Source organism: Calliphora vicina, chromosome 3 (assembly GCF_958450345.1).
Source record: "Calliphora vicina chromosome 3, idCalVici1.1, whole genome shotgun sequence".
Classification (NCBI taxonomy): Eukaryota; Metazoa; Arthropoda; class Insecta; order Diptera; family Calliphoridae; genus Calliphora; species Calliphora vicina.
Genome location: NC_088782.1, coordinates 15,480,060 through 15,496,246, shown reverse-complemented (window position 1 = coordinate 15,496,246; position 16,187 = coordinate 15,480,060). Strand labels below are relative to the sequence as shown.

Here is a 16,187-nt window from a genome sequence, read left to right as displayed (position 1 = left end):
TAATTTAAAGAACAGCTAAGTCCGTATAGTTCATAACTATATTTATTACGTATACTTCAATATACTTATAAAGTCTATGTTAATTAAGAACATTTTTAAATAAATAATAAAAAAAGTGTTAAGGCTACATTTAACATTTAAGGCACTTATAAAAAAATAGCACATGTGAAGGTATTTTTATAAAAATAATAAAATAATACTTTGTTTTTGTCCCTAGGGCTGTGTATAAAATCAAACTTTAAAAGTTTTTTCTGGTCTCATATTGGATTTTTGATCCAACAACATTTTGATGCGACACAACTCCTCTACGGTGAAATTTAATTTTTTCGCCGTACAATCCATAAATTTATCAAATTTATCCATCATATCGGTTATTTGTGTCTTAAGTAATTGAATCTCCGATCTAACATCTGATATACTATTAACATGACTTTTTAATTTAACCGCCAAATCCGATTCACCCGCTAAAACATTCGGTACATTCGTAGCCGAGCGTGGCCTTAGTAATTGTTCGTTTTCGCCACGCTGCATTTCTTTCTTCTCATACAAATCCGTTATGTTATTACGCAACGGTGTTCGCTCCTTGCGTATGGGTGAATTTTGGCGCTGCAGAGATCTCTGAAACATTGAATAATTACTTTCAAATTTTCGCCTACGTATGCTCATATTACGATCCCTGCGCTCGGCTACTAGCTTATAAATATTTAGTTTAATATCTTCAGGCAATTGACTGTCTCTGGGGTCATTGGGCCTTATAATAAACATCAGTTTATTACGTGAGGTTCTTAAGAGAGCACTACGTTTGCAAAGTTTTAAAATTTTGGTAGGAGCTCCTCTTAGCAGGCGGGAAAAGAATAAACTTTCCAGTCGTGATACTAATTCGGCCTGACGTACCAAACGATCGAGGGTAGCAGAAACTTGTAGACCCTGAATATCGCTGACCGCCAAACCCACCATGAGATTAGTTAAGATCACGGTAACCAAGAGCACAAAGCTGAGAAATATAAAATGTGAGGTTACGGGATATTTAACTGGGACATCACCATAAAATATATCTTCGAATTCTAATTCTCCCGACATCATTGTTATGGATTTTAAAAGAGACCTGAAAATAGAAGTGGTTTAAATAGTACATTTTTAGAACAAATTGTAAACTGTAACTTTTTTTATATATAAAACTTACCAGGTAATACTTTCAAAGGCTTTGTAATCATTAAATAATACTGAAAAACTTAAGCCAAATGCTATCAGTAAACAAATATAGGCCAAGAGAAATTTTCCAAAATTCACCGCCACTTTTGTAAACATTTGCACATAAACACCAAATATGGGAAATCGGCCCACTAACATCATTAATTCGACCCATACCAGTAGAACCACAACGGCCGCTACATGATGCTGCCAAACCGGAACCTCTTGTAGTTTGCCAACTATCAATATTTGGGGGGTCTTTATAAAAAAAAATAGATGAAAAATTCAGAATGATTTATATAGTGTTGATTTAAAGTAGACTGTTTATTGCTTTCAAAGGTTCGAAAGAATAAATTCCTAACTCAATTTTCAAAATCAAATTAAATTTATCTCTTAATTAATTCGTTGTATTAATTCCATAGAACTTAGAAAATAGAATCATTCAAAGGTTGAATAAATTCTGTTATGAAAAGTTTATGAATTCCATTTTAAATTGGTTCAACAATTAATGAATTATATTCAAATAAAAGCTAAAGAACTAGTTTTTGTGAATGCATTTGGGGAATGCATTCTGATATTTTTTTAATTCTGAATTAAAATTTTAGTGAATTAATCTTAACCCTCTAACCCGCAAATTTTAAAAGGCTAAAAAAAGTTGTCGAATAATTTTTTATAGGGTAATTATGACCCAATAAACTCAGAGCAGCCATCAGAAACTAATTTGCAAATTAAGTTTAGGAACCAGGTGCAAAAAGGTGAAGAGTGCCTCAGGGCATTGTTGCCGGTTTAGGTGTAAAAAACAATAATTATGATACGATTTCATTGACAAACTAATGAAAAAGAAGTAATACAAAAAATTTCGAATAGATCGTTCGACTAAAAGTTACTAAAACTTTGATATAAAAAAAAATTAACACACACGTGCTAAATTATGTGCTAAAATTATGACATCACTCACAAAACAGCTGACAGAACAAAAACTAAAAGTCAGAATGCATTTCGACCTTCGACGGAAATGTTAACAAATCTGTAACTAAAGTCAGTTAAATTTAAAAAAAAAGTTATAATTACTTTTTGAGATACTTTTTGTAATTCATGCCTTGAGGCACTCTTGTGCGTTATAGGCTTAAATTGGATTAAATAAAATTATTCTAACTCACCACACACAATAAAACTCCCAAAATAATTGCCCATTGCAGCCAATTTTCCCAGTATTTCGCATAACCCTGCAGACCATGAGCCATCTAAAATAAAATATAATAATCAATTAATAATGCATTTTGTCTGATTGTTGATTTTCTCAATTCCTAACTCAACATACCTGAAACACTTCTTTACCCAATAAGATTATATTTAAAATTATAACAAAATATCCCACTGTAGGTATATAAGATCGACCCACACACTCTTTGTCCTGTTCACAGCTGTGGGCATAGACCCCCACAATGTACAGAGTGAATAGTATAACATAAATGGCATGATATAGCAGAGACATGAGGAAAAATTTACGTATTCGACGCCATTTTAAAAACAGAAACGTTTCACACAACGGATGCATAATTATACGCTTCTGACCCACTTCGATCAGGGACAATAGCAATTCGGTTTCGCCGCGCTCTAATGAGCCGGGTGGCACCAGCAAACGAAAATCCAATTTAATCTCACAATCAACATCACCGATTTCATGATCATTCACTTTAATGGAAGCATCGAATTTGGCCATTAGTTTGGGTATAATTTCGGGTGTACGGCGTACTATGAACGACAAAGCTGAAACATTGCCATCTGTGCGGGCGGTGATATCGGCACCATGTTCTAAATAATAATTAAATAAATTTAAAATATTTTTCTAATCCCCTGTCTATACTGGACAAATATTTGTCATAACAATTAATGACGTTTGTTGTCATGACAAAGTTGTCTGAGCAAAAGCACTAACAATTTTGTCATAACAAAGCAATAATACTAATAAATGGAGACTATATCTGATAATTTTTTATCTTGACAACCATTTTGACGTTTATCATGATACAAATTTATCAGGTATAGACAGGGGGTAATATTATTTAAAATAACTCACTACTCACCTATAAAAGTGTAAACGCAATTGCTAAATTCATTTAAAGCCGCTATATGTAACGGTGTATAGCCATAATTATCCGCCTTATTGACATTGGCACCCGCTTTCAGCAACACATTACAACAGTCCAGGCAGCGTGATTGTTTTACTATGGCCGCATGTAATGCCGTTCTCCCATCCCGATATATAGCATTTACATTAGCTCCATGCGTTATAAGCATTTCCACAGTTTCCATTGATTGTGAGAGACAGGCCAAATGTAGGGGCGTCTGATGACTAGCATTGCGGCAGTCCACCTCTGCGCCATTTTCCAATAGAAGACTAACACATTCAACATAATCATTTTCAGCAGCTAAATAAGGGACGTAATAAAATGTGGAAAGACATTTTTTAATTAGTAACTTTAAGTTTAAAATCCTTAGCAATGTTAAACTATACATATATTAATTTCATTTAAAATACATTTTCTATAGAGCTTCGGTTTAATTCAATTTGAACTTAATTCACTAAAATCTTAATTCAGAATTAAAAACTATCAGCAAAGGCATTCCCCAAATCCATGCACTAAAACTAATTCTTTAGCTTCATTCATAGACTTTTATCCAAATAGAATTCATTCATTGCTGAATTAATCATAATAGAATTAATTCATAATCAAATTCACTCAACCATTGAATGATTCAATTTTTCTTCATTCAAATATAATCCAAATTTAATTCAAATATTTGTTCCTCATTCAATTTATTTTTATTTTGCTTTAATTCATTTATCAATTGATTTGAATAACAAATTATTCATTTAATAAATTTTATTAAGCTGTTTTGTAATGGATTTGAATTACAGACATTTTGAATGATTAATAAGGAATTAATTCTATAAAGAATGAATTCTCAAAGGAATGAATTCAATACTTTTGAAGTACTAAGAAATAAATGCAACGAATTAATTCGTTGGTAAAGAAATAAACTTTAATTTGATTTTGAAAATTTAATTAGGAATTGATTCTATCGAACCTTCGAACCGATTCCAGTCAGAGTATTAATGATATGAATTTAAACCATACCTTGAACTGCAAAACAACCCCACACCATAATATTGCCATCGCCAAACTTCACTATCTTATTTGTGTACTTCGGGTCCGGTCTCATTCCCTTCACCCTCCAAACAAATGTTCTCCCATCACTACCTCTAATATTATGATTGAAAACCATCACTTAAATAAAGGCTAAGCTTGATAAATTCTATGGGAACTCTGCACCCTCAATTTTAATTGTAAAAAAGTAGTTTACTGAATTTCGTTTTGACCGTACAAAATGCTGAACGTTGTTAACGCCCAGTAGAGGTCTCAACACCCGAAACAATTGAAAAAATCACGATATGGTGTTGGTCGATCGGATATTGAAAGTGCGAGAGATTGTGGAAGCCATAGGCATTTAACATATCTCAGTGGTTTCCATTTTGAATAATACCTTAGTTATAAGAAAGCTTTCCACAAGACGGCTGCCGCGTTTGCTCACAATCGGGTGCACACATGTGCAGTTTTCATGGCAAAAATTCATGAATTAGGCTACAAAATGCTCCCTCTTCCGTAGCTTTCTCCGGATTTAGCACCGAGTGACTATTTCTTGTTTCCAAACCTGAAGTAATGTCTCGGCGGAAAGAGTGATTTCGACAAATTTTATTTTTTAGAATGGATAAAATGTTGAATGAAACCTGCGTTTCATTCAAAAAGGCACGAACGTTTTGACCCGCCCTCTTATATATTTATTTTTTGTATTCTTGTTTCTTGCAGAAGTTTAAAAGTTTCCTTTGTTTTGCCATTGTTATAAAGGTCCAAATTGAGCAGTGATCGGTTATCATTCCTACTAGTATTCTAAGACCCAATTAGTGTTTTGGTTGCCTTTGCATACAGTTTTAGCCAAAAGGCCTTTCGGAATCTTGTAGTGTCAAATAGGAGCTCTAACTGATCTGAGCCATGTCTGACCAGTTTATCGGCTGCATCATTTCCCTATACGTTACAGGCCCTGGTACTCAACACAATCTGATTAAGTATCGTAGCAATAATTCTTTAAGAGCTCTCCCGCAGTCCTCCACTAAGCTAGAATGTATTAAATTACATTTCAAAGACATAAGTGCCGGCTGACTGTCACTATAGACCTTTATTCAACTCAGTGTCTTTCCAGATCGCGGAGATCTCTGCCTGAAGGCGCTGCATTCGTCAGAGAGTCTATATGACCGTTTAATATCGTTGTTGATCATATAAACCCCGGCCTCTATTCAGAGTCCATTTTGGAGGATCGAAGTTAAAGGTCGCGACACCATGATCAGAGATTCTCGTGAAAATAATACGATGTCCGATTATAACTGCCTCATACAATATTTTGGTTAAACTTAATGCAATTTACTATATTAAAACCCCGTAAATGTGAATTTATCTTAGAAATATACATATATTTGTTCGTGAAATTATGGAACATAGTTGTCCAAAATAGTTACCATTGTACTGTCACTAACTGTATGTGTTTTGGGACCTCGAAAGTCAATGTACGGGTGACTTTCGAGGTCCCAAAACTCAACACTCTACACATGTAGTTTCAATGAATACTAATGTTGTTGTAACAAATGATAAATTAACACATTTTTCAATATTCCACAACTATTTACATCCTTTAAACAATTTACGTATGTATGTATTAGTTGCAGACACAAATAAATGTTTATTTAAAAATTAATAATTTGTTTAAACAAAATAAAAGAATTCTTATTACAAAATATGCACGTTCGCATTGTTTTAAACCAAAAAAAAAACAAAATGTTATTAAATTTAAACAAACCATTGAGCGGTCAGTCGATCATTCGTTTCGTACACATGTTTTCCACGAAAAAATACATATTTACTGCTCATGTGAAATGGAAAAACAATTTTCAATTCAATGGAATGTAAACAAAAAAAAATGTATAAAAAGAAACAAATACCGGAATAACATGAAACTCATGATCATATTGACGTAACACTTACCCAAATGCAATGCTGTCAGTTTACCCTCTCCAAACTGAGAACGAACATCGGCACCATGACTCAATAACAGTTCAACCGATTTGGCATAGCCGAGAGCACATGCCGTATGCAGCGGAGTTTCCGTATAGACTTGTGGGGTATTTGGGTCAGCGCCATATTTCAATAGAGTCTCCACACATTCAATGGCATTGCGATCAATAGCAAAATGTAAGGCCGAACGCTTTTCAAGGCCAATATTGATGTGAGCTTTACGCTTCAGCAACAGCAGTATACATTCAACACTTTTAGCACTTGCCGCACAATGGAGAGGTGTTACCTCCTTTTCAGCATCCCAACGATTCGGATCGGCACCACGATCCAGCAATACTTTGGCTATATGAGCATTACCACGACAACAGGCGAAATGCAAAGGCGTTCGACCACGAGGATCACAGCAATTTGGCACACTGCCACAGTGATCAAGCAAATAGCTTATATGCTCTACACAACCATATATGGAACAATAGAGCAATGCCAGCTGGGCATCATTTGAGGCTGGCTCGAGTTCGGTGAATGTACCCGTCTTCACCATACGAAACACCTCATCGGCATTGTTGGCCTGAGCTAAAGTTTCCTCGATTTCTTGACTGTCCCATAGGACTTTGTTTTGCTGTTGAGACATGAAAATCTCATGCGCCTCATCGCTGAATAATGCATCGCTGTTACTTTCACTTGAAATGCTGCGTTTATCGTAGAACACCTCATTGTCAATGCCACCACTCTCGGAATTACGTTTTAAATCGTTCTCCTTGAAAGGTGTGAAAACAAGCAAATAAATGAACGTTAATAACGTTATAACGAAAAACTAAAAACTGCAGTTATTTGAAAGAATTAAAAAATAGTATTAATTGCAAAATTTGAATATTCATACAATTTAAAAGGGATTTCTAGTAGTTTTACAAATAATAAGTCTGCTTTTACACACAGCAAGTTTACTTGAAGCAAGTCCCTTCGATTCCCTTTTAAACTTGTTCGACTGTTTTACAACTATTATTACAACTTGCATTTAAGTTCGTAATAGTTAAAGTTACCTTTAAGGGTACCCTTTTCCTTTAACTTAAAGTTAACTTTTACTATTACGACCTTAAAGGCAAGTTGTAATAATAGCCCTTAGTTTTATAAACCTTTTATAAATTTAAAAATTGTTTACGAATATGGGGGTTAATATAATAGTTAATATTCTTTATTAAAAAATTTATACAGTTTTTCAAGAATATATTCTTTCACACATCTTTTTTCACCAGATTTTTCTGTTACAATTGACAAATGAATTAATTAGCACTTACAATAATAGAAAATCTTACATTTTCCATTATGGAAAATTGTTTTTCTGCTACTAAATATATTAGATTTTAAATATCACTAGTTAATTATTTGTTACTTCAATTTATTTATTTCTTAAATTTGTTAAACGAAATTCCTTTTCTTTATGTTTTGAAATTAAATCATAAAACACAAATAGCCAACACTCATCATTTTCAATTATTTTAAATAAATATTGAAATGAAAAACGAACAACGAAAAAAACAACAATTCAAATATATTTTATTTTGTTTATTTAGCAAATAATTAATTTCCAGGAGCGTTTCAGTTCATCACAATTGTGTGTGCGTTTTCAAATCGTTCGAATTTTTTTCTTTTTTAGCAGATTTTCATCTACTTCGTTCTATAGTTTTACCGTTACTGATCTCTTTTTGGCCAAAAAACATTTCGAATTGTATTGAAAGTTCGATGATCGTGCTAATCAATTTTAATATTGTTTGTATTTGTAGAAAATAATGTTTTATTTTTCTTCCTCTGCACACTCTTAAAGCACTTGTTATAATTTGTTTATTTACTCACCATTTCCAGCACTCGACTGCTGGATTGTTTTGATTGGATACCAATGGAACAGGGTGGCAGTGGAGGTGCGGGTGTTCCATTAAAAACAAATTTTGGAAAAACCAAAAACAATCTAAAAATCCAAATTATCAATGAACATTTTTGTGAAATATGTATTATTACAATTGTGTTTATATTTATTTTATTGTAAATTTATAACAGTTTTGATTTTAGCCACTGAAATTATGAGCATTTTGAAGAGCAATATTGAAGATATGTGCACTGAAAGAAAAGCAATTTTAGAAAACTCAGCTGGAAATATGAGTGATCACTGATTTTCATTACGATTTATAAGCAATTTTATATAATTTTGTTTTGTAATAAATGTTTTATTAAGAATGAAAAATTATGAGAATTGAAGTTTCAACAGATACAAAATACTACTATAATAAAAATACAAAATAAAATACAGTACATATCATAACATAACACATTAATTCAACACTTTCCCTTGTTATGTGATGTTAGAGATCCTTAAGCCGACGTTTACACGATAATCGTGTAAACGTCAAAAGCGAAAAAAGCGAAATTTTATAAGCTCTTAAAAATATAAAAAAATTAATAAAAACAAGTAAGAGTGCTATATTCGGCTGTGCCGAATCTTATATACCCTTCACCAAATTATACTTCAAAATTTTAAATATTTTTAGGTAAACAAAATTTAATTTTTTTTCCAGTTGCTTTTTGAATTTTTTGGAAAAAAAAAAATTTTCGATTGTTATAAATTTTTTTTTTTTTAAATTTAAATTTTTTTTTTTTTTAAAAAAAAATTCGGGTTCAAAATTTTTTTCCCGATTTTGACCCATTGTAGGTCCAACTTACTATGGTCTTATATACGTCGTTGCAAATGTCTTTGAAATATCTATCATTAGATATCCATATTGTCTATATTAATGCCTTAGTAATCCAGATATAGGTAAAAAAATAGGTCAAAAATCGAGGTTGTCTTGGTTTTTTCCTCATATCTCAGCCATTTGTGGACCGATTTTGCTGATTTTAAATAGCAAAATTCTCGAAAGCATGTCTGACAGAATTATTGAAGATTTGGATCCCGAAGATATCTGGGGTCTTCAGAAAACTGATTTCAACAGACAGACAGACAGACAGACAGACAGACAGACAGACAGACAGACAGACAGACAGACAGACGGACATGGCTTAATCGACTCCGCTATCTATAAGGATCCAGAATATATATACTTTATAGGGTCGGAAATGAAAAATGTAGAAATTACAAACGGAATGACAAACTTATATATACCCTTCTCACGAAGGTGAAGGGTATAAAAATAGTTAAAAAAATAGATAGGACTATTAAAAACTATAAAAAATATCAAAAAGTGCTGAAATATAATTAAACTTTAAGTGAAGATCATATATTTTCTTTAATTATATAAATTGTTTTATAGCCACTCAGAATGGCTGAGTGCAGCAAATGTAAAACTACAATTCGTGGGGAAACAGGAATAAGATGCATGGGAGTATGTAATAAAACTTATCATAGCTCCACTAAATGTTCTGGTATTGACCAATACTCATCAAACATTTTAGAAGCAAACAACTTTATTCGTTTTATGTGTGATGATTGTGTTCAATATATACATAATGTCGACTTGGTTTTAAAAGAAATACAATATGAAGTGATCAAAAATAAGCAAACTTTGGTTGACTATAAGCATGAATTCGAGTCATCATTAAACCAAAATGAAGGTGAAATTAAACAATTATTGGAAGCTATTGAAAGTCGGTTTGGAGAAAGAATAAAAAAAATGGAAAATGTTCAAAAATCTTGTGAAAAAAATGTTACAGAAATACAAAAAATATATGGATATGTAAATGAAATAGAAAAAAACAACAAAGAAATATGTAAATCAATTGAGGAAAAGAATGTCAATATGTGCAATGAAATAAAAAAAGTGATCAAACAAACAAACGATAAACAAAACAAACTGTCATATGCAGAATCAGTAAAAAAAAGAATAGTGTTGCCAGATCAAAATAAAGAAGTGCCACTTATTGTAAAGCCAAAGGAAAGACAGGGTGTAGAGAAAACGAAAGAAGAACTAAATAAAGTTGATCCGGTAAATTTAAAAATCACTAGGGTGGAAAACAGAAAAAATGGGACAGTGGTAATACAAAGCGAAAATATTGAAGAAAGAGAAAAAATAAGAAATGCAATACAAAATCAATTAAATGAAAATTACGAAATTAAGGTGCCCAGTCAAAAAGATTTAAAAATTAAAATAACGGACATAACATTTGATTATGCAGAATCGGAAATAATAGAAAAATTAAAAAAACAAAATCCTATAATAAATAATGGTGAAATAAAAATAATACAAAAATATAATTATAAAATAAATAATAAAATAATATACACGGTAAAACTAATAGTAGACAATGATACATACAGCAAACTGATAACTGCACAAAAAGTAAATTTGGGATGGGAAAGATGTAGAGTTTTCGATGGAACAGAAGTGGTCCAATGTCTAAAATGTAAAGGATATAACCATATAGCGAAAGACTGTAAGAACCAAGAGAGTTGTTTGAAATGCCATGGGAATCACAAAACAAAGGAATGCAATAATGAACAAATAAACAAATGTATAAACTGTGTGAGAATGAACAACAGACTAAACATAGGTTTAGATGAAAATCATCTAACAAATAATAAAGAATGTCCAGTATACCAGAACAAATTGAAAATGAAGAAAAGGAATTTAGGTTTATATATGTAACAACCAAAGAATATACGTGGAATATACACAAATGTTCAAGGATTAATAAATAACTTTAATTTAATCGAAATAATGGCTGAAATTGGATGTTTCGATTTCATAATACTGTCCGAAACACATTTTACTGAAGAAAATGAAGTTAGTGAAATAATATTGCAAAACTATGAACAAATGATATCTCTATCAAATTCCCGAAGAACTGGAGGTGTGATTATATACTTTAAAAAAATGTGGAGAATGACCAAAATACTTGAAAAAATCGAAGACTCAAAATACTGGATATTAATTTGCAAAGCAGAATATCATACCATACACTTAGTAATTGGTGCAGTATACAGGTCCCCTAGCTGTAGTGAGGCCGAATTTTGTACAGCGTTTGATGCAATATTAGAAGAAATCTGTGATCTTAACTGTGATATTATAATTAGTGGAGACTTTAATATTGACTGGAAACAAAATAGTTACTATAAGCACAAAATCGAAAATAGCATAAATGATAATGGTCTTCGACAAATAGTAAATAATTATACTCGTGTAACAAACAGATCTAAAACAATTATAGACTACGTGTTGACAAATAGTGGAAATGTTACAGTAGAAAACAGCGAAGAAAACAATATAGCGGACCATGAGTCATTAAATATAAACATTAAAATATCAAAAAACTACCCAAAAGAAAAAACTGAATACAAAGAGACATTTAAATATAATAAGAACTTATTTTATAGTCATTTAAGTGCAATAATAGATAGAAATGAAAATGATAACTTGAATACGAAAGCCCTACAGCTAGATAAATGTTTTGAAGAAACGGTGAACAAATGTACGATTAAAAGATGTATAGTACAACAAAATAACATCAATAAATGGTTTAATACGGAATTAAGAATAATGAGAATTCATAAAATCAGACAACATGAAATAGCTAAATTCCAAAATACAAATGAAGCGTGGTTAACGTATAGATCATTTAGAAATTTATATAAAGTGAAACTGCAAAATGAAAAAAATAAATACATAAACAATAAAATAAACAATGCCAAAGACCAAAAACAAATGTGGAACCAAATTAAAAATTTAGTGCTTAGAAAAAACCAAACTGTGATAAAAACTGTGATATTTAACCAGGTAGAATATAAGGATAATAAAAAAATAGCAGACAACTTCAACAATTATTTTGTAAGCAGTATCAGAAATATAAGAGAAGACATCGAAAAAGTGCAATATATAAATAATATACAACCAGTAACACAAAGATTCAAATTTCGTGCAATAAATATTTTAGAATTAAGTAATATAATAAAAAAAATGAATAATAAACCAGATTATAACAAAATATCGAGTAAAATTATAATAGATAATTGGAACTTAGTGGGTAATACACTATTAAATATAATAAATAAATCATTAGAGAGTGGTGAATTTCCAGAAAGTTGGAAAGAAACAATGGTAACTCCAATTGAAAAAATTAAAAATACAAAAAGATGTGAAGAATTTCGACCAATAAACGCATTAAAAACATGTGAAAAAATTTTAGAGAAAGTGGTTAAAGATCAATTAGTAAAATATATGGAAGAAAACTCATTATTATCAAAATATCAATCGGGATTCAGAAATAATTTCTCATGTGAAACAACAGTAAATTACGTAATAAATCGATGGAAAAATATAAAAAAAGGCAATAAAATAATGGCAATATTTTTAGACTTTAAAAGAGCATTTGAGACAATAGACCGAGAAATAATGATAAAAAAACTTTATATGTATGGAATTCAGAACACTGAACTAAGATGGTTTCAATCATATTTAACAAACAGAGTACAAAAAACTAAAATTAACAATGTTAAATCATATCCAATTGAAAATGATTTTGGTGTTCCGCAAGGTTCCATTCTAGGTGCATTATTATTTATTATATACATAAATGATATGCCAAATGTACTGGAGAGAAGTGAATATATTTTATATGCTGATGATACCTTAATATTTACTGAGAGTGATAGTGAAGAAAATTGTCATAGTAATTTAAAACATGATATAAATAATATTTCTAAATGGTTAAAAATGAACAAATTGAAGCTCAATGAAAATAAAACAAAGATAATAGAAATAAATATGAACAGTAGTGCAATATTTCAAATAAATGGAGAAACAATAGAAAAAGTAAGACAAATAAAATACCTTGGTTTCATAATAGACAAAGAAATGAAATTCAAAGAGCATATAGACTATATATGTAAAAAAATTGCCAAGAAAATTGGTTTTTTCAAACGAATTAGAAACAAAATATCAACAATAACAGCAATAAATATTTACAATACCATAATAAAACCACATTTTGAATTTGGTTCCACAATTTTATATACGTGCTTTAAAACCACACAAATAGAAAGACTACAAAAATTACAAAATAAGGCAATGAGAACCATCTTAAAATGCAATAGATATACATCAATAAATCATATGTTAAACGCACTAAATTGGCTAAATATAAAAAACAGATTAGAGTTAAACACATTGCTATTTATACGCAAAATGAAAAGAGGGAAAGCACCAGCATATCTATGCGAGCAAATAAATTATGTGGGAGAGTTACAACCATATAGTCTGAGAAATGCCGATGATTTCAGACTACAGAGAGCCATGAGAACAAATATGCAGTTATCATTATTCTACAAAGGACTTAGACTTTATAACTCATTACCGAATAACGTAAAATCTGAAACAAATGAATATATATTTAGAAAAGAGTGTGTTAAATTTGTTAAAAATAATGTAATTGGATTTTTATAGAGTTAAGAGAAACACAATTTTGTAATAATTTATTGTCAATGTGTAATTTTCAAAGTATTAATAATACTAATAAACATAATAATAATAATAATAATAATAATAATAATAATAATAATAATAATAATAATAATAATAATAATAATTTGATCACAGAGCATCTTTAATCTTGTTGGCTGCAAGGGTTTTGTCATCAAATCTGCTAATTGATTTTGTGTAGAAATTTGTTGAACCTCAAGTTCTCCTTCACTGACTTTCTCACGTACAAAGAAATGCCTTAAACTGATATGTTTCGTTCTTCTATGATATTGTGGATTTTGTGCTAAACGTACAGCAGCAGAATTATCGACTTGTAGTAATGGAATATCACTTAATCCAATTAACTCAGCATAAAGACGTCTAAGCCAAATAACTTCCTTTGTTGCTTCTGAGGCTGCAACAATTTCTGCTTCAGTTGTGGATGTAGCTACCATTGCTTGCCTTTGACTTAACCATGAAATTACGCCTCCAGCAAATTTTACTATAACACCCGTTGTGGATCTTCCAGTTGTTTTGCAACCACCAAAGTCTGCATCACTGTAGCATTTCAGTTTTTGGTCTGATTTATTGTTATAAAAGATTCCGTACTTTGACGTTCCAGAAATATAGCGAAAAACTCTTTTAACACGGACAACATCATCATTCGAAGGGTTTTCTAAAGTTCTCGATAGAAACCCAACACTGTAAGCTAAATCTGGCCTTGTTCCCAACATTAAATACATGATGGCTCCTACAGCTTGTCTATAAGGAAATTGAGAACCCTTTACACTTTCTTTCCCTGGTTCGAAAATTTCTCCTTTTAGCATTGGCGATGAAACTGATCTACATTCAGAGAATCTGAATCTATCCAAAATTCTTTTTGCGTAAGCCTCCTGACTAATAATTATGCCATTTTTATTTCTTTTTATTTCCAGCCCCAAAAAATAACTTGCATCTTTGGCTGTTATTTTAAATTCATTTCTCAATTCAGATAAAAATATTTCCAATTCTTTGGGATTTGTGGCAGCTACTAGGCCATCATCTACATATAGAGCTAGTATTAACTTCTTACCTTCTTTATCTCTCATATATAAGCAAGGATCCGCTTCATTGGCCTTAAAGCCAAGCTTCAATAAATAATTTCCGAATCTACGATTCCAACAGCGTGGCGCTTGCTTCAATCCATATAAACTTCTTTTAAGCTGACATACTTTGTTAGTACCATCATTAAAACCTTCTGGCTGTTTCATATAGATAATCTCTTCAAGTTGGCCATACAGAAAAGCTGTTGATACATCGAATTGAGAAAGGTACATATTTTGACTTGCAGCTACACTCAATATTGCTCTAATTGTTCCTAATTTTGCGACTGGACTGAAGGTTTCATTATAGTATATGCCTTTACGTTGTCTAAAGCCTTTGATTACTAATCTTGCTTTGAATTTGTCTATACTCCCATCTGGATTTGTTTTTACTTTAAATACCCACTTTGATGGAAGGGCTTTAGATTCCTCAGGAAGATCAGCCATTATCCATGTTTGATTTTCATTTAAAGAACTTATCTCGGAATTCATCGCTTTCAGCCATTCATCTTTCTGTGCGCTATTAATTGCATCGGTGAAAGTCAATGGAGTTTCAATTTGATTTACAAAATCCTGAGCTGCCATTACATAGTCATCAAATCTTGAGTTATGAATTAAAGTGCGATCTCTTAAACGTTTACTTATTGGTTCTTCTTCTTCATCACTTAATTTTCGCTTACGTTTATTAAATTCAAAACCAAGAAAATCACTAACATCCGAAAAATCATCATTAATACACTCCTCAAATAATTCATTATCTTCTTCACAATCTGAATCATTTTCCTGTGGACTTGGCTGGTAATCACTTACGGCTCCTTGATTATTTGAAGTAATTGGCTGAATCTGTTCTTCTACCAGAATATCATTCATAGGCTTATCATAATTTTTAAATAGTAGTTTAACATATTCACTATTGTCTTCCGAAGTGTAATTTCTAGCATCTTGAATATCATCACAATTTATTAGTTCTTCACTAAATCTGACGTCTCTTGATAAAATTAAACTGTGGTTCTCCTTTACATAAATTCGGTAACGTTCTTCTGTATCATAGCCAATTAAATAACCCTTGATTGCTTTTGAATCCATCTTCTTTCTCTTCTGGCATGGTACATGGGCATAGCATTCGCTTCCAACTATTCTTAAATGATTAATTCTTGGCTTTCTTCTAAACCATAGCTCATGTGGGCTCTTACCGTCAACAGGAGTTTTGCGTGTTCGATTTAAAATATATATGGCTGTGCGAACTAATTCAGCCCAAATCGCTTCAGGAAATTTAACATTCTTATTTGAATACTTAAATGTTCGTGCCATCTCGATGACTGTCCTATTTTCCCGCTCACTTGCAC

General features: G+C 31.3%; 1 protein-coding gene across 2 annotated transcripts; it reads right to left on the bottom strand.

The window, feature by feature from the left end:
- Positions 1-24: 24 nt before the first annotated feature.
- Positions 25-7,994, bottom strand: pyx (pyrexia). 2 transcript variants are annotated; one of them, XM_065505134.1, is made up of 7 exons: positions 7,616-7,994; positions 6,291-7,077; positions 3,279-3,623; positions 2,513-3,006; positions 2,352-2,435; positions 1,184-1,449; positions 25-1,105 (listed from the first exon to the last, which is right to left on the bottom strand). In XM_065505134.1, the coding sequence occupies exons 1-7, from the start codon at positions 7,640-7,642 to the stop codon at positions 232-234; spliced, it is 2,877 nt and encodes a 958-aa protein (XP_065361206.1). In that variant the 5' UTR covers positions 7,643-7,994; the 3' UTR covers positions 25-231. The 2 variants fall into 2 exon arrangements, with proteins under 2 accessions (XP_065361206.1, XP_065361207.1); XM_065505135.1 differs by having other exon boundaries at positions 7,634-7,994.
- Positions 7,995-16,187: the final 8,193 nt, after the last annotated feature.